Source organism: Elgaria multicarinata, chromosome 14, assembly GCF_023053635.1.
Source record: "Elgaria multicarinata webbii isolate HBS135686 ecotype San Diego chromosome 14, rElgMul1.1.pri, whole genome shotgun sequence".
Classification (NCBI taxonomy): domain Eukaryota; kingdom Metazoa; phylum Chordata; class Lepidosauria; order Squamata; family Anguidae; genus Elgaria; species Elgaria multicarinata.
The window spans coordinates 7,217,879-7,241,317 of record NC_086184.1 but is presented as its reverse complement, the minus strand read 5'-3'; the positions used below and the strand labels follow the sequence as shown (position 1 = coordinate 7,241,317).

General features: G+C 41.4%; 1 protein-coding gene across 1 annotated transcript in view; it reads left to right on the top strand.

The window, feature by feature from the left end:
- SLC6A2 (solute carrier family 6 member 2) overlaps positions 1-23,439 on the top strand; it is a 72,311-nt gene that overhangs the window by 32,738 nt on the left and 16,134 nt on the right. Inside the window, exons 3-9 of the mRNA XM_063141422.1 lie at positions 2,219-2,350; positions 5,937-6,171; positions 13,000-13,138; positions 15,019-15,153; positions 16,898-17,001; positions 20,930-21,054; positions 21,922-22,034. Coding sequence (XP_062997492.1) covers positions 2,219-2,350; positions 5,937-6,171; positions 13,000-13,138; positions 15,019-15,153; positions 16,898-17,001; positions 20,930-21,054; positions 21,922-22,034 — 983 coding nt within the window. The remainder of the gene's footprint in view (positions 1-2,218; positions 2,351-5,936; positions 6,172-12,999; positions 13,139-15,018; positions 15,154-16,897; positions 17,002-20,929; positions 21,055-21,921; positions 22,035-23,439) is intronic.

The following is a 23,439-nucleotide window of genomic DNA, read 5'->3' as shown; positions in this document are numbered from 1 at the left end:
TATTTTACTTTTTGTGCCGTGATGTCTATAAAGCCGTCAGACAAATGCATGCAATCAGCCCGAGTCTATTTTCTTTGATCTTGAGCATCGCCCATTAACTCTAGTTACACTTTGATATTTAAATTAGCCATGTCCTGATGGGAGAATGCATTTGTTTTCCCAGGGAGACTCATATCGCTGAGATGGATTTACTCAGTCAACCATCGTAGCTATCACTACAATCCAGCTGTATCACACACACATACACACACACACACACACACACACACACTCCACCCAAACACAAAGATTAGCAAAAACATTGTGCCGTATCTTGCATCTGGATCATTGTTCACTCGATCGGACTCTCCCCAGCCATGCACAGTCCTGGAAACAGAAAAAAGGGCCATGTGGGGTTTACGCCTAAGTGGGGAAACAGAATACACAAAGTCATTGTGGACAGGGCTGAAACAGGTCACAATCTTTCTTGCACGCAGCTTCCTGATAGCATGAGCAGAAACCCTCAGGACAGAATGAAAGCCCATCAATTGTCAGCGATATCCCAGCTCATCTGCTGTTAAATATTCTTATTCTTATTTTATTTTTTCGTATCATTTTTCTATACCACTTTTCTGGAACCACCCAGTGTGGGTTGACCAAACAAAAATCCTTAACAAATGACAACTTATTAAAATATGTCTTTTAAAGGGAAAAAATGTAAAAACATAAGAAATAATAATAATAATAATAATAATAATAATAATAATAATAATAAATAAATAAAAGCTATGTTCTGCCCCACTTCCTGAATGCAGAGTGGGGAACATTTGTAATTCAAGAGGGAGTGTGTTCCAGAGTTTGGAAACAGCAAAGGAGAAATCCCTTTCCTATAAACTTGACAAACAGGCCTCTCTCTACTCATGGGGATCCTCAAAAGAGCCACTTTTGCTGATTTTTGTAACCAAGCAGTTCCAAACCAAGATAGGCAGTCCCTCAGATAGCTAGGCCCTAATCTGTTAAGGGCTTGAAGTGTGCAACCCTTTGCATATTTAGAAAGAAAAAAGTCCTGCAACTCGAAGCATTCCCCAGCCAGCACTTCCAAATGAATTAAGAAACTCAGTTACCCTTCCAAATTCGCACTTCTCCAAATTTTGCAATGGAGGGCTCGTCTACACCAAGCAGGATATTTCACTATGAAAGCGAAATATAAAAGGCAGGAGCCGCACTACTGCTTTATAGTGGTACTGAAGTGCATTGACAGTTGTTGGGGCCCGTGACACATCTATACCAAGCAGGATATAACACTATGAAAGTGGTATGAAAGCGGTATATGGTAGGTGTCAATGGGCCCCAACTGTTGTCAGTGCACTTCAATACCGCTACAAAGCAGTCGTGTGGCTCCTGCCTTTTATATACTGCTTTCATACCACTTTCATAGGGGAATATCTGCTTGGTGTAGATGAGCCTGGAGTTTCCCAACCAAAAATGCACACACAAGTGTGGATGCTAACCCTGATTGAGCGTTGCACTTGAATCCTTGATCCAGTTCACAAACCAATGGAACCTGTGTAGCAATTGGAACTTCCTGGCTGGCAAGTATTTTAATAATAATAATAATAATAATAATAATAATAATAATAATAATAATGGGTCAGATTATGAATTGGGCAAAGGTTGAACATTGCCTCAAATGACTGAGCGAACTTCATTCCACCTGAGATAGGATGGACACAGGGCCCTTTAACCTTCTCCAATGTGATGAGTAACAGAGTCCATCTGCCATGGACACCAGCTTCTCCCTTCTATTGGCTCCATGCCTTCTTGACTCATTTATGGGAACAAGCAGTCAAGATTGAACTCAGGGTGCCCTAAATGAATTTATTGATGGAAAGCCCAACATGTTTCAGCCTCTTGCTGTTTCATTAGGCCTTCTTCAAAGGGTTGTAACAACACATATGTAGAACAGGAATGAGACAACGCAGATACATTCACACAGTTAGAAGAGTGCACTGCAAGCAGGGATTGCAACATACAAGTAAACAATAAAACAATCCCAGTGTTCCACATAAATTGTTAATAGTGCTCATTTCAAACAAGGCATATTGCAAATTGTGCCCTACTAACTATCAATGTGGAACATTGAAAATGATTTATTGTTTACAGGTAAGATCTCAACGTGGAAGAACCCAAAGTTAAATCAGTATGTGGTTAATATCTGTTTGGTGCTTTTGTTTTCTAGGTGCCTTCCTCATCCCTTACATCCTCTTCCTCATCATAGCTGGGATGCCCTTATTCTATATGGAACTAGCTTTGGGCCAGTATAACAGAGAAGGGGCTGCCACTGTATGGAAAATCTGTCCACTTTTTAAAGGTAAATCTCAGGCTTTCTTCAAATTAAGGTATTTCTGTTGCTGCTCTTGTCACTGAACACATTCCCCATGCTTGCATAAAAGGAAATTGTGGGCTCTCCCACACTAGAGGCCTTCAAGAGGCAGCTGGACAACAAACTGTCAGGGATGCTTTAGGGTGGATTCCTGCATTGAGCAGGGGGTTGGACTCCATGGCCTTGTAGACCCCTACCAACTCTACTGTTCTATGATTCTATCTATGATTCTACAATGTTGCAGGGACGGAATAGCCAACTTACATATTTTGGAGAGAATCTTTCATTGCTGACAACCATTTGGTCGACCCAATGTCAAAATAGAACATACAAACATATAGACACCATCTTGCACAAAAATGTATGAAATATATAAAATAAAAAGGTGCCTCAAGGGAAAAAAAAGGTTGGGCATTTGATTGATCGAAAAAGATATTGGGTTGGGTCTAGGATCTGACTTCTATAAGAGGATGGGACCTTCCACAAAAAGAACTCTGCTCATGGTAGGTCCCTGTGGCCAAATTTGGGGGACTGCCTCATCCCCTTGCTCCATTTAGCACAATCTGGAGGGAAGGAGAGGGTGGGAAAATCCACTTCTGTCAGTGCAGTTGATCCATCCAGCATAAATCTGGATCCAACCCTTGATCAACTGACTGGTCAAATACCCATCACGGTTCTTGTTTGTTTGTTTGTTAAACATTTGAAGAACAACAAATATATCTTAATGAACAATAGGTTTGATAGTTAACATTAATTCCAAAAACAAATTATTGTGGAATAATGAAACGAATACAGTAGTGAGATTCTACAACTTTTGACAAATAAGGTTTTAAATGTGAGTAATCAATTGATCAATTCTGCTCTCTGGTTTTATTCTAGAACACCAGGGTCAGAATAATAATAGTAGTAATAATAATAATAATAATAATAATAATAATAATAAGAAGAAGAAGAAGAAGAAGAAGAAGAAGAAGAAGAAGAGCAAGGCATAGCAAGCAACTATATATACTTAGTATACACACACACAAAGAGAAAGAGAGAGAGAGAGAGACCCCCCTCCAAAGACTCTCTCTCTCTCTCTCTCTCTCTCTCTCTCTCTCTCTCTCTCTCTTAAAAAAGAACATTTCTAAAAGGCCGTTACATTAAGTTGGCAGCACAGGACTTCTACAAGATTCAGAAGCATTATGGTTTTGTCAAATATTTCACAATATTTGACTAAGCAATTGACCAGCATTGCAACATGAAGGAAAATAAAGAGAATCATTCATCTTCTTAAATGACTCGGTCACCATTACAATTTATGGCTGTCGTCTAAATGTGTTTACTATGAATATTTTTGGCCAGTACAACAAATAATGGTATTCCGTACCTAGAAGATATATCTGTGGGTGAGAGTATAGCTTCTCCTAGACAGTATCCCAGTGACTGGAAACATATTTTTTATGCCTAGTAAGTGGCTAGGGTCCATGACAAACATGGCAGTGTCTGGAAGTAGGAATTTGGCACCTGGCTGGTAATGTGCAAGCAATCACCATGGAAGTGTTCTTTCAAATGTCAAGGTCTGAGGGCTGAGTTTAGCCATTTGGGCGGAACCCAGCTGTAGTAAATAGCAGGCTGTGTCCATGCTTAATAGGCTATATTTGCTTGTGAAAGTGACTTGGATGACATCACTGAATAATTTACCCCAGGGTAGTTATTCTGGATTTTCATTCAAATTTGCACTAGATTTGAATGCATGCTACTAGGATCAACACACTGGTCAATTGACTGATCAAATATTACCAGTCTACCATCTAATAATTTACCACTGCTAACGGCTTGCTCCTATGTATGTTTGGACAGAACAAAGTCCTACCACACCCAGAATTTCCAAGCAAGTCATGGTGGCTGAAGCTGGGGCCTTAGCTAGACCTAAGGTTTATCCCGGGATTGTCCCGTGGTCGTCCCTGCCTGCTCCCGGGATATCTTGTGTCATTTACATGAACAGGGATGACCCCTGGATGATCCCGGGATAAACCTTAGGTCTAGCTAAAGCCATGGAGTTGTAGGACTTTTTTCTGCCAAAATATGTGCAGGATTGTGCCCTAAATGTAAAATATTGTACCTTGTAGGTCACTGTTTATCTTTATGACAAGGGATGGCCAATTGGATGATGTTCAAGATTGCCATGGTTCTCTGAACATTGGCTCACTACTTCTGCCATGCTTGATTCCTGTTCATGTTCGTGAGCTTTCCTTGTTCTGCATGAATGGGGAAATTATGCAGATTTCCTAATTTGCACCAATTTCCTCCATAGACTGAAGTGGGTTTGATTCAGTCCATGGGGGAACGTTGTGCAAAGGAGGAAATTCATGCAAATTGAACTGGGGAAGTTGCTCAAATTGAATGTGAGCATATATTTGGCTATTCATGGACATTTTGGGGGCAGATACGTGGTCATGCTTGAGATTGCGTTTGGAGTTATGAACAGGACATGCTTGCATGTTTTGTGAGCAAAAACAAAATTCTCGGACATTGCTGTTTATGACTGCATTTATTGATTTATTTGCAGCATGTTAACCCTGCTCTTCAGTCTTACAAAAGTTAATAATAAGACAGCCTCTCTGTTCAGGCTTACAATCTCAAAGAGACAACAGAAAAGGGAGAGAAATTGGGAGGGAGTAAGAAAAACAGCAAAATCCGGATACCAATTCTTTGCTTCAAAGTTTTTATAGGTGTTCTTTCAGGCAGGCAAGAATAACGTCAGCTTCCTGCTGTTGCTTCTCTGGCCAATGCATAGGGCTGAATTGGGCTCCCCTTTGCCTTGATGTTGTTCCTGGTAAGGCCAAGCCTGCCTTGACTTGAATATCCGTCACACCAGCTTGACTTACATACCCGTCACACCAGCAAATGCTATTGGTGTTGTGCTAGAGGCTCCTTATGCTAGAGCAATGGAATTCACTTTCGTGGTAATGTCGAATTGCACACTCCCCAAATATCTGTAAATATTTGGCCAATATTTGACTGGTCAATTAATTAGTTTAACACTAACAAAACCTACATACTATTTCATAGAATCATAGAATAGTAGAGTTGGAAGGGGCCTATAAGGCCATCGAGTCCAACCCCCTTCTCAATGCAGGAATCCACTCTAAAGCATACCTGACAGATGGTTGTCCAGCTGCCTATTGAAGGCCTCCAGTGTAGGAGAGCCCACAACCTCCCTAGGCAACTGGTTCCATTGTCGTACTGCTCTAACATTCAGGAAGTTTTTCCTGATGTCCAGCCAGAATCTGGCTTCCTGTAACTTGAGCCCATTATTCTATGTCCTGCACTCTGGGATGATTGAGAAGAGAACTTGGGATTTCCACACAACCTTGCCTGAATGAATGACTGAATGAATGACTGAATGAATGAATAAAGCTTACTTCCTTAATAAGTAGAGGAACCAAAACCTTGGAATGGAATTTGTTTAGTAATTGTGAACTGCAAATGATGAGCAATCATTCCTTTTCTATCCTTCACTAGGAAAATTATATTCTGATGCATTGTATTGTACACCTTTGTGTGTAATCTAATTATTCTTTGTCTTCAGGTGTCGGCTATGCTGTGATACTCATAGCTCTATACGTGGGTTTCTACTACAACGTCATCATAGCTTGGTCTCTGTATTATCTCTTTGCATCATTCACACTGGGGGAACTTCCCTGGACAAAATGTGGCAACCCCTGGAACAGTGCCAACTGCACGGACCCCAGGAATGCTTCAGCCTTTGTTACTGGCATCACTTACTCCAAGTACAAGGTGACTCCCGCCGCTGAGTTTTATGAGTAAGTCTGGGATTTTTTCGGGGAAATTTTGTATCTTAAAACAGTCTGCAGTTGTTCCAGATTTGTGGGGATGTATGAGACGATTTCATTCGTGTTCCCATGTCCTGCTCTCATCCCTGAACGGGACCATGAGCAGGAAGATAATTCTCAGGATATATATATATATATTTTTGCAAACTCCTGCACTTGCATTTGTGTTCAAAAGTGTGTCGTGGCGCACATCCCAAAATGCACATTTCCACTTTAAAAGGTATGTTCATACTTTAGCTTATGGGTAAAAGTGTGCATTTGAGGCACACACTTTGAAAAGTGCACTATTTTTTTAAAAAAAAATATTTTTGTAAAAAGAAAAAAAGGGAAGAAAGAAAAGATACTCTATTGAGGAGCAAGAATGAGGTGAGCATCAAAGTGGAAAACAGAGACTCTGGCAATCTCAAACGGCACTCATTCTCCCACACCTACATTTGTTTATTTATATATAGTTGTAACATCATCACAAAGTAAACTTTTAACCAAAGATATAAAATAGCAATGCAAAGATCACATCTTTCAGATCGTTTAGAATAGACTTAAAATTCGAGATCTCTGACTATCATGTAATATTGACACAATTCTATAAATATATACAAAATCACTCAGGAGCATGAAGTTCTGAGGCCTCAGCTACACCAAGTAGGATATTGCACCATGGAAGCGGTATCTAAAAGGCAGGAACCAGCCCAGGGCTGCAGAAATACTGGAACCCAACCGGTGCTGGTTATCCTGTCTGACCCCGGGATCCCCTGTGTGTCATCTGGACACACAGGGGTGAGCCCGGGGATCAGCCCGGGCTAAACCCTCATCTAGCAATGGCCCCAGAAACTTCCACAAATGATTTTAAAGAAGGGGTATGTAGTCCTTGAGTTATCCTGGATCCAGACCATAGTGTTTTGGGAGTCCGACCGAGCCCAGTGTCAGTGCCTCCAACCCATCCTCAAACAATCACCTTTCCCTTCCCTGTGCAGAAACAATGGTGCAAACTATGGAAAGGGGTGGGGGACAGGGAGTCTTTCTCTCTCCTCTTGTGTTTTCCATCCTTTTGTCTGAACGACATGATGGGGTGTGTTCTGGGGAATGTAGCTCTTTTGGGAGAGCTTGCAATGGCTGCTCTTGGCTAAGGAAGGGAAGATGGAGACTCTTTTGTGGATTTGGGGCATCAGGCCATTAAATCATCTAAGTTATTAGGATCAACTCAGGATTTTCCCAATTTTTCCCAGGGAGGAGGTGAGGGGGAAATTAAAGGTGAAAAAATAGGCCAATCCAAGGAGAAAGAGGATTCACCCATCCTAGCTTTAAATAAGAACATAAGAAGAGCCCTGCTGCATCAGACCAAGGTTTCATCTAGTCCAGCACTGTGTTCACACAGTGTCCAACCCACTGATGACCACGGATCCACAAGCAGGGCATGGTGCAATAGCACCCTTCCACCCAGCAACTGGTGTGTATATAAGCTCACTGTTAGCTCTTTGACATTGGCCAAGAAAGCAGTGATGTTGTAACATGGGCAGTATGGGCTTCCCCAATAAATAACCCATAATGACTATAGTAAAGATAGGAAGGGGCATTGCTCTTGAGGATGTAGAGTTCATTCCTCTCCAGTCCCATGACTGTAGTAAAGTGATCTCACTTTAACATCGTCATCAGGCCCTAAGTATCCATGAAAAGAACTGTCCTCCATCGGAATCACGTATTAAAACTGAAACAAATCTGCATCTTGTTATGCATGGCTGAGATATCCCTGTAGCCATTGATACTACACTGTGAGCTGCTGATGACAGACCAGATGTTCCAGCGCCATGAGAACTCCCTTCCGTTCTGTGCTATTAAATGGAACAGAGCCCGTGATCCTAACTAGCCAAGCCACAATGCAAAATACGAAGTGGCTGTGTATTATAAAAAAGAGAAAAGGAAGGAAGTATAAGCATAAGCAGGTCTCTATTATTTTATCTAGCTAGTAATTGCAACAGTGGAGGCAGAAATAGAACTGGAGTGATCCCTATTGTTTCCTCTATAACTGTAACAAAAAAATAACACAAGTGGGAAATCCAGAGAGGGGCCATTATTATTCAAGCAGGCAACACAACAGAAAGATGGATTAGTTTTCCTCTTGGCAAAGTGCATTTGTTTAACAAACTGTTTCATTTATTTCTATTAGACAGTTTTTTAAATAAATAAATAAATAAATAAATGTGGCACTTTTCTAGAAGGTTGGGATCAGTCACGACATTGGAACCCTCCACCAGTTTCTATTCTTATTATTTTTGATAAATGGGAACCATCAAAGTAGAATAAAAAGACCCAGCTTTTTGGTAGGTCAGAACAATGAAAATGTTCCAGTCTTTATACTAAAACATGCTGTAAACATGCTTCATTCTCTTCCCTCCACCTGGAGGGTTAATATTATTCAAGTTACGTGTAGAGGTGTAAAGGCCTTGAAAAACACACACAAAGAAAAACACACACAAATATTTGGGAGGGGGGATAATTTTATTTATTTATTTATTTATTTATTTATTATTTATCTATTTATTTATTACATTTGTATAATGCCCAATAGCTGAGTCTGCCCCCAAAATAGAAAATTTGCAGAGTTTTTGGATTCTGAAATAATTTCTTTTAGAATTATGAATAAAATATTTTTAAAAAGTCTTTTTATATATATTCTTACACAGCTTTTACTCTCCTCCAAATGATTTCTAAAAACCATGGAATAAGAGAACTTTAATAGAAAGACTAAGGATATAATACTTATGGAAATAACGAAGCCATGGGGGAGTATTTTCTTAATCCTCTCTGTGAGATTCCCAGCGTAATTAATGCTTCCATTCTTTATTAAAGTTACATTGATTTAATGTATCTTTTACTGACAGACATTTAGGGATGCTTCAAGTCATGCTCAATTTCCCAACATGTGAGTAGAGACAACGCGTCATAAAATGGAAGAAAATGTGCAGATGATGCACAGGGGATCCCAGGATCAGGGAGGGATAATCCCTCCCTTGCCCCGGGATCTCGCCCTCCCCTTTAGGCCTGGTTTTTCCACAGTCTTGGGCTGAGCCCAAGATAGCGGAACATGTGGCCGGGTGCCGCGGTTTGTCACAGCTCCTCTCAATTCCTCACAATGAGCCAGGACCCGCACACGGGGTGCAGCACTCCTCGGGAGCACTGCGCCCATTGGGGCTGGGGTGGGGGGGAACGGGGAAGTAATTATTTTTTTAAAAAAACTTACCTTTTGCGCACGAGCATTTGTGCATTGCTGGCCCTTTAACTGGAAAAAATGGCAGGCGCTACGCCTCTCCATCTGAGGTCGTCACACTCCGTATGTAAACAGAGGGGGATCTCACAATAAAACCATCGTGAGATCTTCACCCCTCCGTCACGCAATCACAGGTAGGTCTAGCTAAGGCCTGAGTCTGTTCTGGCTAGATGCTGTAGCAGTCAATTAATGTAGTTCTAATCTAAAACCCACAAAAGGAAGATACAATGTAGGTTATTCCTCCATGACTACAAGATGGAATAGAATAGCATGTATGTCATCTCACCTATTTTTGTTTTATTTATTTATTTCTTAGAATAAACTTTGAGGCTTGGGCCTATAGAATCCACTGCCACAGTTTTTAATAAAGTTGTCAATGAGACCTCACCGCTAGGGAATGCAGCCTCAGCTATAAAATCTTTTAATTGCTGCCATGAAACTAAACCCTCTCTACCTAAAAGAAACCCAGTAGCCTGATTCCTATAGCCTAGGCATGGGATTGACACCATTACTAGAGACAGTCTTTCAAAATGACCAAAAGAATAAGGTGTTCATTAATCGAAATTATTTCCGAAAGTGAATGAAGTGACACTCTTCAAATAATTGGTTGAGATGGCTTAAAAGATTCTTAAATTAAACAGGATTGTTTATGCTTACCATTCTCTGCATAATGGATCAACAGTAGGGTGACCACAAGCATCTTTAACAGTTGCATAGAAAAGGGAATTTCAGCAGGTGTCATTTGTATGCATGCAGCGCCTGGTGAAATCCTTTCTTCATCACAACAGTTAAAGCCGCAGGAGCCCTGCCATCTTTTGTATCTAGTCAATAGGGCAGGGCTCTTGCGGCTTTAACTGTTGTGATGAAGAGGGAATTTCACCAAGTGCTGCATGCATGCAAATGACACCTGCTGAAATTCCCTTTTCTATACAACTGTTAAAGATACAGGAGCCCAGTCCTCCTTTTCATCATATGGTCAGCCTGATCAACAATGTACCATATAGTTTGGCCCTAGTGGCATTTGGACTTGTAGGTTCTCATAGGGCGATGGCATTATCCACCCCAGCAACTTTTTCATCCCAAGGGTTTACCGTATTGTGTTGGATGACTGCAGTCAATGGGGCTTTGACGTCTACGCCATGTGTTTAGAAGTGGGGTGTTTAGGTTTGCTTTTTCTGGCTCCACCTTAAAGGCCAAGATTGGAAAACAAAGCGACCCCGTCCCATTAAGGCACGTCATGTTCTTTTAAATTCTGTTTCCTGTTTAGACTTCATATCCTTTTAACGGTGCCATAAAGAGAGTGCTTTCAACATAGTGCACCATGAAGAAATGGAACACACAATGGACGGGGATCTAAGGGGCTTGCCTCTTTCTTACATTGTCTTCAACTCTCTAGTAATGAGCATATTGCTGATAGAACTCTCTGGCTATAGCTAGACTAGGCTATATTCCAGGGAGAACCCTGGGATCGTCCCTGTGTGTCCACATGATGCACAGGGGATCCCAAGATCAGGTAGGGATCATCCCTCCCTTGCCCCAGGACACAGCCCACCCCTTTGTGCCCACTTTTTCTGTGGTCTCGGGCTGAGCCCAAGACCACGGAGCGTGTGGCCTGTTTCCGCTGGTTTACCCGGCTCCATGCGATTACTTGAGCAGAGCCAGGAGCCATGCACGGGGCGCAGTGCTCTTCAGGAGCATTGTGCCAATCAGGAGTAGGTTGGGGGGAGCAGGGAAAGTAGTTATTTTTTTAAAAAAAAAAACACCTTACCTTTGCGCACAACCGTTCTTGCACTCCGTCTCCTTTTTTTAAAAAAATGGTGGGCGCAACGCCTCTCTTCCTGAGGTCGTCGCACCTTATGTATAAATGGGGGCGAGATCTCTCATTAATCCCAACTCGAGCTCTCCCCTCTCTCCCCTGGAACAAAAGGTAGGTCTAGCTAAGGCCTCAGATACATCATTCCCACAACCCTTGCAACAACCCTATTAGGTAGACCAGGCGGAAGCTTATGAAGAGATGAAACAGCTAGGGATGATGGGAGACTTTGCTTTGGTCTGCGTTTTTAAGCTAAGTCGAGGATAATATACAGATCAGAATGCCGTTCGCCTTTGCTTTGTACACTTCTCTGAACTCTCAGCTCAAAAATGCGTACAAAAATGTGTATTTTAGAAACGCTGTGTAACAAAATAATGTGTACTTTAGAAAAAATGTGTTCCATTTAATTGTAGACAGATGCAGAAACAGGATGTAATGAACTTGCCACAAAACATATTGATGAGCACCAATTTTCATGGCTTTACAAGAGGGTTAAACAAATTCCTGGAGGAGAAGGCTGTGAATGGGAATAGTCCTGATTGCTATATGCTACCTAGCTTCAGTAACAATGTCAGTTGCTGGGGAACATGGGTGGGAAGCTGCTATTGCACTCATGTTGTTCCTGTGGGTTTCCTGTGGGCAGCTGGTTGGCCACGGTGTGAACAGAATGCTGAACTACATGGTCTGTGAATGACATTGGCCCCATTCAGAAGACACCTTAAACCACAGCTTTAACCACGGTGGTTAATCCAGAAAGCCAGGCTGTGTTCAGCAGAAACCTTAAACCATGGCTTTAACCATGGGGAATAAGGCAAAAAGCCTTATTCACTGTGGTTAAAGCCATGGTTTAAGGTGTCTTCTGAACACAGCCCTGCTTTCTGGCTTAACCATTATGGTGAAAGCCATGGTTTAAGGTATCTTCTGAATGGGGCCAATGTCAGCTTAGATATGTATGGACTTCAGCCACAGATGGTGTCTAAGGCTGTGTTGGATCTGGAAGGTACGGATTGGGTAAATCCTGAGGAAGTAAGGAAGGAAGTCAGGTGGCTACCAGGAGGAGGGCTTTCTCTGCTATGGCACCCCGGCTGTGGAATGAGCTCCCTAAGGAGGTTCGCTTGGCACCTACATTATATTCTTTTAGACGCCAGGTGAAGACCTTTTTATTCTCCCAGCATTTTAACAGTCTATAAATTAATTTTAACTTTGCTGTTTTAAATTTGCATTTTAAATTTGTATTTTTTGCATTTCTGCTGTTTTTATCTTGGTTGTGCTTTTATATTGTATTTTATATTATGGTTTTATACTACCGTATTTCTTTGATTCTAAGACGTCGTCGATTGTAAGACGCACACTGATTTCAGTACCACCAACAGAAAAAAAAGCTTTGATTCTAAGAAATAATAAACGCACCCGCGATTCTAAGATGCACTCCATTTTTAGAGATGTTTATATGGGGGGGGGGAAGTGTGTCTTAGAATCGAAGAAATACAGTATTGTTTTGTTTTGAATTGTCTTAAATTTGTAAACCGCCCAGAGAGCTTCGGATATTGGGCGATATAGAAATGCAATCAATCAATAAATAAATAAAAGGAACTGAAATGATTTTCTCATACTTCCCTAAATTTTGCCGCTTCAGGCTGGGGGCAGGGGAGCAGATTATTGTGTGGTTCTCCATGAAAAACTTTCTTACTCAATTGCGCTTCTGTCTCTTTTTGGCAAGACGGCGAGTTTTGCAGCTTCATCAAAGCAACGGGATTCAAGATATCGGCTTGCCACGGTGGCAACTTGTTCTGTGTCTGTTGGTAGTGGTGATAGTACTTTTCTTTAGCCTGTGGAAAGGTGTGAAGACTTCAGGAAAGGTATAGGAAATATTATTTATTTGTTTCGAACATTTATCTGCTCTCCTTCAGCCTATTTGGATATCTGGGTGGTGTTAAAGCAATTTATATCATAATATATATATTAGAGTGACCCTATGAAAAGGAGGACAGGGCTCCTGTATCTTTAACAGTGGCATAGAAAAGGGAATTTCAGCTGGTGTCATTTGCATATATGGAGAATCTGGTGAAATTCCCTCTCCATCACAACAGTTAAAGTTACAGGAGCTATACTAGAGTGAGCAGATTTAAAAGAGGGCAGGGCTCCTGCAGCTTTAACTGTTGTGATGGAGAGGAAATTTCACCAGGTTCCGCATATATACAAATGATACCTGCTGAAATTCCCTTTTCAATACAACAGTTAAAGATACAGGAGCCCTGTCCTCCTTTTCATATGGTCACCCTAACATATATCATCATATAAACAAGAAATACTTCCCTAATACATACACTTAAAAGCACACATACAAACCCACAGAGTTTCTATTAACATTTGGAGGGTGGTTTGGAACCAAACTAAATGTTCTTCTATCTATACACAATAGTTTTGAATAAGCACGAATGACCACAATTTGGATCAGGACCATGGTGTTCTAGGATGGGGGTGTGTGTGTTAAAACTTCTCCCACCTGTTTTCCCCCTGAAATTCCAGTCCCCCGATCCTGATTTGGAAAGCTGCTGCCAGACTGTTGATAGTAGTTGGTTCATTATTCAAGCACGTGACTCCATTGCTACTTTATTATCATTGGTTCCATGTGTGTTTCTGAGCCCAATTTGAAGTGCTGGTTATTATCTTTACAGCCATATTATTATTCAAAATTAAGCACGGTATGATCCTGATTTAATTAACCACTTTTAGATGAAACCACAGTGTCCAGAGTAGGGATGTAACTGTCGTGTTTCTCAGGAAATTCCTGCTTTCGATGGGAGGCAAATGATGAAGCCTGCTAAGTAATCCACAAAGCTTTTATTAAGCAACAAACGTCTCTTCCACCTGAAGAGACTCTAACCTCTTGGAAACGTCCCCCTAGGCAAAACTATGAAAAATAAGCAAGACAATTGTCCATTCAAGAAGAATAGGAAGCCACTTCCCAAATGCCTCTAACTTCAGAGCGCCTGGTGCAGAGGCAGGTTTGGGTATAATTGAACTGACTTTCTCACGCCTTCCTTCCACGATGTGCGTTTCAGCTTCCTGCAGACCGTAGCATCAGCTAGCTTGTTGGGACGCTCTCCTCTGGAAGAAACTTCACTTCCCACTGAGTGTGTAGGATTTGGCCTTGAGGAGATAAGCTCTGGAGAGGGCTGATTCTTAGCTGCGGAATCGCCTGTGAGAGCTTCCCCCCCACTGGTACAGGCTGGCTGGCGTCTGGCGCTGCGTCTTCTAGTTCTGAATCTGAGTCTGATTGATTACCTGAAACATCTTCTCCCAAAACAGGGGCAGTAGGGTTAGACATGACAGTAACAGGGAACTCTGGCAAGTTCAAAAATGGAAAGATATTTTTTCAAGCTCCTCCTCATGCAAAGGGGGGTAGAGCAGAGTGTGAAACCCTAAGACACATACTGGCTCATTCTCAAAACAATTAACTATGTTGCTATGGTGCATTAAGTCTGAAGGGGAATGAGCATATAAAAACACATCTTTTGCATGGGCCTCCATGTGACATTGTGTGGGAATTATACACAGAGAGAACTCATGTGAACACTACGTGAATTTCCATATTCATGTGGATATTAGTATCTGCCATAGACATTTCTCACAGTGAAATGAGGCAATAAGATGCAATAGACAAAGGGAACATAGCAGTGATTAAGTCTTTGCCACGGAGATGTTGAATCATTTTTTTTTCCTGTCTGTCTTATAGGTTGTATGGATAACAGCCACATTGCCTTATGTTGTATTATCTGTGCTGTTAATCCACGGACTAACATTGCCTGGTGCATATGATGGAATCAAAGCGTACCTCAACATAGATTTCAGAAGGTTAAAAGAAGCCACAGTAAGTTTACACTTCCATTAATACATTATTGTTGACATTGAGAAGGAGTTTACAATTTGCACAAATTTGGATGCCATTTAGCCAAATTCGGCCATAATTTGTGCAACTTGCTATGAGGGAACAGCTCATAGCTCAGTTTGCTGCAAAGCAAGTCATTAATGGAAAAAAGGATTTCTTACAGATGAGCATCACTAGAAATCATAATAAAGAACACATAAGAACAAAAGAAGAGTCATACTAGATTAGACTAAAATCCCATTTGGTCCAGCATTCTGTTCCCACAGTGACCAACCAGATGCCCTAATGGGAAACACACAAGCAGAATGTGAGTCTAATAGCACCTTTCTGCTCATGTTGCCAGGCATGTGGTATACAGAGGCTTACTGCCTCTGATACTGGAAGTAATATATAGCCATCATGACTAGCAGCCATTGATAGCCTCATCCTCCATATCTTTGTCTAATTCCCTTTTAAAGCTATCCAAGTTGGTGGCCATCACTACATTTGGTAATAGCGAATTCGGTAGTTAAACTATGTGCTGTTCGAAGAAGTATTCCTTTTATCAGTTATGAATATGCCATCATTTAGCCCCCTGGGATGATCCCGGATACTAGTATTGTGAGAGAGGATGAAAAAAAATCTCCCTGTCCACTTTCTCCACAACATGCAAAATTTACTCACCTCTATCATGGCCCCACTTACTCATTTTTTTTTCTAAACTAAAGTGCCCCAAACATAACCTGTCTTTCCTAAGGGTTGGATCCAAAGCTAATCATATCCAGAGTAGACCAATTGAAACCAAAGGGAATTGAGCTAACTTGCATCCCATTGATTTCAGTGGCTCTTCTCTAGATATGACCAAATCTGATCCAACCCTAAGCAATCATCACTGCTGGTTCCAAAATGCTGAGGCTGTCAGGCAACGGTTGCTACTTTAATCTTGCAGAGGTAGGGTGTGTATGCATGCCCAAAATATTCTGGTCATGTTGGATGGTCTATGCCAACTGAGAAGTTGGTGCTGTTGGGATGGTAGCCCTGTGCCTGACAGTTGTAGATTGTTGTCCTCTGGAGATGGCCCGTATCTTCTTGAAGTTATCGGAAAAGAACAATATGTCATGAATCTTTGGCTCTGAGACTTCTATGACTGGAAGTTGTAAACTCATTGACTTCCCGGTGATGGATGAATTGTGGCTATGCGGACTTCTAGTGTTTGAAATCTCATATCTCTTTTACAAAAGAAGTAATGATAACAACTCAATGAAATGTGAGATGTCAGGAAGACCATGAGTCTCTTCTTCATTGTTCTTTGCAAGGAGCTTCCTGCAAGCGCGTTAGCATCTACGGATCCCCTGAATGATTTGTCTTCCTTACCCTATAAATCTGCCATTTATTATCTGTAAGCAAGAATTAAGCACTAGCAAAAGGCCGTAGGAACATTCAAATGACGTGACACTACAGCTTAGAGGGAGAGACTGTCTGGCACCTCTTGGAAAAATATTTAGCAAACTAGAAATAGTTTGGGAAAGCAGCGCTGTGCAATAATAGTGTCATTGAAGTCAACACACAACATTACTGCAGAGTAAATATTTGGAGGTCTGTAGCTTGGTGTATCTGATGATGATGATGATGATGATGATGATGATGATGGTGATGATGATAGTATGTTGCTTATGAAATTTCCAAATTTGGCTACTACCTCATTCATTTTTCTCATTTATTTTCCTTCTCTATTCTCTTTATGGAGGTATGGATTGATGCAGCCACACAGATATTTTACTCCCTTGGAGCTGGATTTGGGGTCTTAATTGCTTTTGCCAGCTATAATAAGTTTGACAACAACTGTTACAGGTAATCCATGCATTGCAGACTTGTCTGAGTATCTTTAATATTTCTATTCGTTTTTATTTATTTATTGAAATTAAAATTAATGTTATTGATACAAGAATTAAAAATGGGAAGAAAAATCAGTTAATATCAGATAAGGAAAGTATTCATTCTTGATGTTACTGTATTATTGAAATTATTAAATAATGTATCACACACATGCCGCCACTTAAGACCACAGTTAAGGCTGTCTCAGATTGGAAGCTAAGGCTGATACCATAACAGACATGGGGAGATTCTATACGTAGTACTGAGGGTGCTTCCATGCACCCCCAGTGCGCCCCCAAAGCGATTGTGTAGCTTGCCTGAGAAGAGACGAGGAAGAGGCGTCCTTGCCGCCGCCGCCACCACCCACCTACCTCCTCGCTGGTCGGGTCGGAGAGCTCGGTGGCGGCAGCGGCAAGGATGCCTCTTCCTCATCTCTTCGAACAGGCAAGCTACACGATCGCTTTGGGGGCGCACTGGGGGCGCATGGAAGCACCCTCAGTATGACGTGTAGAATCCCCCATGCTCCGTGATCATTAATGATGTTGATCAATGTCAGAAATTGTGCTTGCTTACAACTTACGTTCTGGGCACCCACACATTTCCTTAGTCTTTCTGTCCCAAATCCAGATGTGGAATGCCTGGGGCTACAAAGATGTCCCACATTGTCCTGTGCTTCCCTTCCCTTATGAAGCATCTGCACCTTACAGCATTGTTAGAGAAATCATCTTGTGTGTTAGCCCATCAGGTAGATCACAGATGCCAAGTTTCAAGTTATTAACGCAGCAGGCATCATTTTTATAACCAATAGAATGTTAAAATCCCATTTAGTCCAGCATTCTGTTCCCACAGCGGCCAACCAGATGCCCTGATGGGAAACATTGGTACCATTTTGGTTTTGACTCACCTTAACTAAAGGGGCACTCCTTTTACACACACACACACACACACACACACACCATCACCACCACTTTTCAAATTTATATAAAATTCAAGAAGGAAAAAACAACAACACATACTAGTAAATCATCTAAAAATACAAAATAGTATTAAATGAGCAGAACAGTTTGAAATAATAAAAAGCTGCAGGGAGCACCATTATTGGAGATAAGAAGTTAAAAGATTAGAAGGCCTGTGTAAATATCAAGATCTTTCTTGGCATCTGAAAGTAATTAAATTTGGTACCAGGTTAGCTTCCTTGGGGGGACCATTCCAAAGCTGAGGCACTACAACTGGAAAGCCTCCCTCCCTCCCTCCGTCCCTCTCTCTCTCTCTCTCTCTCTCTCTCTCTCTCTCTCTCTCTCTCTCTCTAATTTCCACCAGCTGAATCACTGATGGTGGTTTTATTCAGAGCAGTCCCTCCAATTATGATCTTAGAAATCCAATGGTAGCAGGTGGATGTTTAGGATAAACAACCATGGCCAGGCAGCCTTTGTCCAAGAGTGGCTACATGTAGTGCCTTTGTACATAAAAGCATTTAGTTCTCCACGTTTCCAGACTAGGCATGGTCAGGAATCTGATGAGCCCCTACACCCAGCTGGGACTCACTAACAAGAGCCACCTTTAAGTTGCTCTTCAGCATTGAAGTCTACTTGGTCACCTGCCTCTCCCTCTGGATCAGACAAGGGTGGTGAGATGGAGGAGCAGTAGATGGGTCCATCTCCTTGCTCACTGGCTTTCAGCCTGTCAAGAAAACCAATGGAAGCAATGAGGAGAAAGAGGTTGAGGAACAATAGCAGTTCATAATAATGGCCATGAAAAGGCAGGTTCATTAAGGGAGGGGGGAGTTGAGTGGGACTTGCCCAAGGGCCTTCCAAAATATGGAGACAACACAGTTTTCAGGGATTTCTTAAATGGCCATTGAAGCAAAACAGTTTGGACCACTGTGTGATCCAGGGCTTCTGTGCTGAATTGGCTAAAAAGAATCCCCTTACTGGTTTCAACAGCCTACTGGTTTGTTCATTCTAGATTAGAGTTTGTCTTTCAACAGCTTTAGATCTGCTTGTCAGTATTCCTGGGTGATAATTAACGGCCATCATGGTGTAGCAGAAGTGACACCTGTAATCACACATGGCTCTCTGAATGACAACCATCTGCCATTCCCAATTAGATTACCGTTAATCGTAACCAATCACGAGGAAGCGTGCCTTTTAAAAAGGAGAGAAAGGTCCGTTTCCTGAATAATTGCTTTTATCCTGTAATCTGAACAAAAGGGACACACACGCACACTTCAACACCAACACCACCCTGGATCTGTTGAAGGAAGGATAATTAAAATCCCCTTGGGGGCAGCAGTCACAACTGTGTTAAATTGTTTGGAAATTATTAAACTTGCCTTCTGCTGTTTTACTCGTGTCGTTTTCCCTCTGCTGAAACGAGCAATTTATCCTGTTTTTTGAAATATTCCTTTTCATCTTTAATCCTCTAAAACAAGGGTCTGTTGTTAGACAATTGGTATTAAAGTGGCTCTTATTTAAAGGTGGAGGGGGAATAGTTTGAGAGCTGGCATCTTCTTTATTGACATGAAACACAGCTAATTTCACTGAATTGTTTGGTATGAAGAGCATTCATGCCATTGGTGTATAAGGACGTAGGGATTAGAGATATATGATGAGTTCAGTTCAGTTTGTTTTCAATCAACCTTTACCCAATTTGCACTTCCCGAACCAAACATGGGCTTGACACCATCTGCAGTTGAGGTCCCTGCATTTCTGAGCTTTATTTATTTATTTATTTATTACATTTTTATACTGCCCAATAGCTGAAGCTCTCTGGGCAGTTCACAAAAATTAAAACCATCATAAAACAACCAACAAGTTAAAAACACAAAAGCTTGGAATTTGATTCATGGACACCCACAAATGTGTTTGACAGCACATGTACATTTGGGGGGGGGGGAGGTGTGTTTGGAAATCAAAGATCATAGAATCATAGAATATTAGAGTTGGAAGGGGCCTATAAGGTCATCGAGTCCAACCCCCTGCTCAATGCAGGAATCCACCCAAAAGCATCCCTGACAGATGGTTGTCCAGCTGCCTCTTAAAGGCCCCTAATGTGGGAGAGCCCACAATCTCCCTAGGTAACCAGTTCCATTGTCATACTGCTCTAACAGTCAGGAGGTTTTTCCTGATGTCCAGCCGGAATCTGGCTTCCTGTAACTTGAGCCCATTATTCCGTGTCCTGCACTCTGGGATGATGTGCACAATTAATGTGTGCACATTAATGTGTGCAGATTTTCACGTGAAAAGAAGAACAAAACCCACAAAGATTGTAGGCTGATATGGGCATGAGTCAGAAGTAGGATGGAGAGACTCAAGTCCACCCAGTTTCACCAGGAACCCACCCAGCCCTGCCTGCCCCTGCTCACCATGTGAGCAGTTGGGTGGCCCAGTGAGTGCTGTCCTGTCCCTTTAGCAAACCACAAATTTACATAAAAATGGTGGCTTGGGTTTTCTGGAAATCTAATGTTACATAAATGGCAGACATAAAAGGGCTGTTCATGCAATATTACAATCTACAGTCAACACTCACTATAGACCTATGGTGGGGAACCTCACCCCAAGGGGCAAATCTGGCCCTCCTGGTATCCCTATCTAGCCTTCCATAAGTGACCATTGGATTCCTCAGATGGCCGTATCTCCTTTCATCCCCCCTTTCATTACCCCCCCCCAAACCACTGATCATTTGGTAGTTCCCTGGCGTTTGTGCATTTTCCCCCTTTCTAAAATGTTGAGATACCTCTCCTGGCAGTAAATTGGCAGTAAATTGGAGGGGAACAGGATGGCAACCAGATTTTAACCTCAGATTTGCTTTTGATGCAGCTAGAAAGACAATGCATTTTGGTTCTTCGATGTTGGCAGCCTTGGGATTTCCACTCTTCCTTTTGTCATCTCTTGATGTCTCATAGGGATGCATTGATGACCAGTACGATCAACTGTGTCACCAGCTTCATCTCGGGCTTTGCAATCTTTTCCATATTGGGCTACATGGCTCATGAATATAAAGTCAGCATTCAAGAAGTGGCCACCGAAGGTAGGACAGCTTCTCTTCCTCCCTCAAATTGAATAGATTTCTTCCTTCAAACCACCCACAAATCTATCTCTCTTTCGTGAGTCCAGAATACTGAAAGAGTTGTCTATTAAATAGGTCAAACAGACATGTATGAGAATTGTGCACCCTTTGAGGAACAATTTATTTCTATTGCTTATGTATTCCCTCTGGGGATTGTTCCTCTGATCTGTATCCACTACAGACCCATGGGTAGTATCCAATGTTAGTCCTAAATAGAGTAGACCCATTGAAATGAATGAGACATAATTTAGACACATCTGACTTAAGTCCCATGTTTTTCAATGGGTCTCCTCTATGTAGGATACTACCTTGTATTTGTGCTAAAACATTTGTGGTCCTCTTCTTCACTGCTTCAAAGTACTACTTTTCACTCCTAGGTCTCTCTTCTGTTCTAGTTACGCTCTCAGACTTCTCCTCCTGGTTGTAAAATGAGTTTCACCTAGTCCTGAGGAATCATTAATCTTTTTTTCCCCTTGTGGCCATAAAGAATTAAGAAACATGGTGCATTTGTGTTGTTATTAGCTGTGCATAGAATCATAGAATAGTAGAGCTGGAAGGGGCCTCTAAGGCCATCAAGTCCAACCCTCAGCTCAATGCAGGAATCCACCCTACAGCATCCCTGACAGATGGTTGCAAGCAGGCTACAGCCATATTACAAACATTGCAACACAGCAAGCCGGGGGTATGGGGAAGGGAAGAAAGAACCTGAAGTAGAGAGGAGGTTTACACAGAAGGTGAAAAAATAAAAAAAAATAGAAATCAATTAATCAAACTTGCCTTCCATTTATGAAATTGGGAAACAAATAACCTTCTTTTCTTCTTTTCCAGGACCTGGATTAGTTTTCATCCTTTATCCAGAAGCTATTTCAACCCTTAAAGGATCAACTTTTTGGGCGATTGTGTTTTTCATAATGTTGCTTACATTGGGCATTGACAGTGCTGTGAGTATCCCCACATTATTAAAATAAGTATTTTATTTTAATAATGTTTTCTGTTCCTAGACAGGCTCCAATAGACCCCCAAGACACCTTTCTTGGCATCCACCAAGATGACCTACCCAGAAGGCATTAATTTTCCTAAATAAGTAAATTTATTTATTTATTTATTTTATGTTATTACATTTATATACCGCCCCATAGCTAGAGCTCTCTGGGTGGTTTACAGAAATTCTAAAATGAGCTAAAAACAAGTATACAAAATTTTAAATTCTAAAACACAGAACATACATACATGAAGCATTAAAAAACATTAAAATAAATATGGGTGATTAAGATGTGCTGCCATATGCCTGGGCATTTTCTTAGTGGCAGTTGGGATTGCTGTGAAGTAGATTTGTTCTGGTGCTGAAAACGGTGGATTCAAAGGAGTTGTTCAGTGGCTTTTCCTTGTACTTAGCCTTGTCTTCAGTCCTTCAGGGAGGTAAGTTGTCATTCGCCATGCTCCCATGGCAGCCATTTTGTGGTTGTGCCCAGGACAGTTTCTCAAATTGTCAGATGTGTCCTACCTCTGCTATACATGCAGACATGGATCCTAAGATACACCTCTGATCATGTAAATGAACATGATCATTTCAGCCTCCATTTGCGCTTTTATTCCACACCATTCCTGAAGGTCCCTAGGAGCATGTTATCAGGGAACTTCAAATAGAAATGAGGATGCAGGAAAATCACATTGTGTTAATTGTGTTTCCATAATGGAAGGACCTTTAGGACTGGAGCCAAAGAGTCAAAATGAACCATCATTTCTGTTAAGGACATAGGTGCAGAAAGTCAGGCTCATGAGCATCTGCATTTATGCTGGAATGATAAAAACTGAATTGAATTTCAATTGTTCCATGGTTGATTTCAGTGGTGTAAATAGAACTTGATAATCAGGTTCTATTAAGATGGCAGGAGAAGGGTGGAGGAGAGAAGGGTGGATAAAGAAAGCTTTTGTCAATTCTAGATATTTCTTTACTTTAACTGCACAAAACATTCAGACCTGCTCTAGTGGTACTTGGTCCCTCTTATCTTTGATTCTGAAGTGGTATCAAGAAGACGGTCAGGTCTATTTTTAACTCAAGACCAAATTCACTTCTGGGGAAAAAGCAAACAGAGACTCTAAATGATCGTAGGGTGACTGAGCATTTGTGGTGTTCACCAGTGGGCATCTCCCATAATAAGAGATTGTCAGGCAGAGGAAGAAGACAACATCTTGAAGGGTGTTATTCATTTACCTGGAGGAAGCAAGGTCCCCTTCAAATGAAATAACAATGCAGATAAGGTTTATGTAAAACACATATAGAGGATTCTTGATTACTTTCAAGTGAAATGTGAGTGATGATGATGATGATGAATTTTATCATTC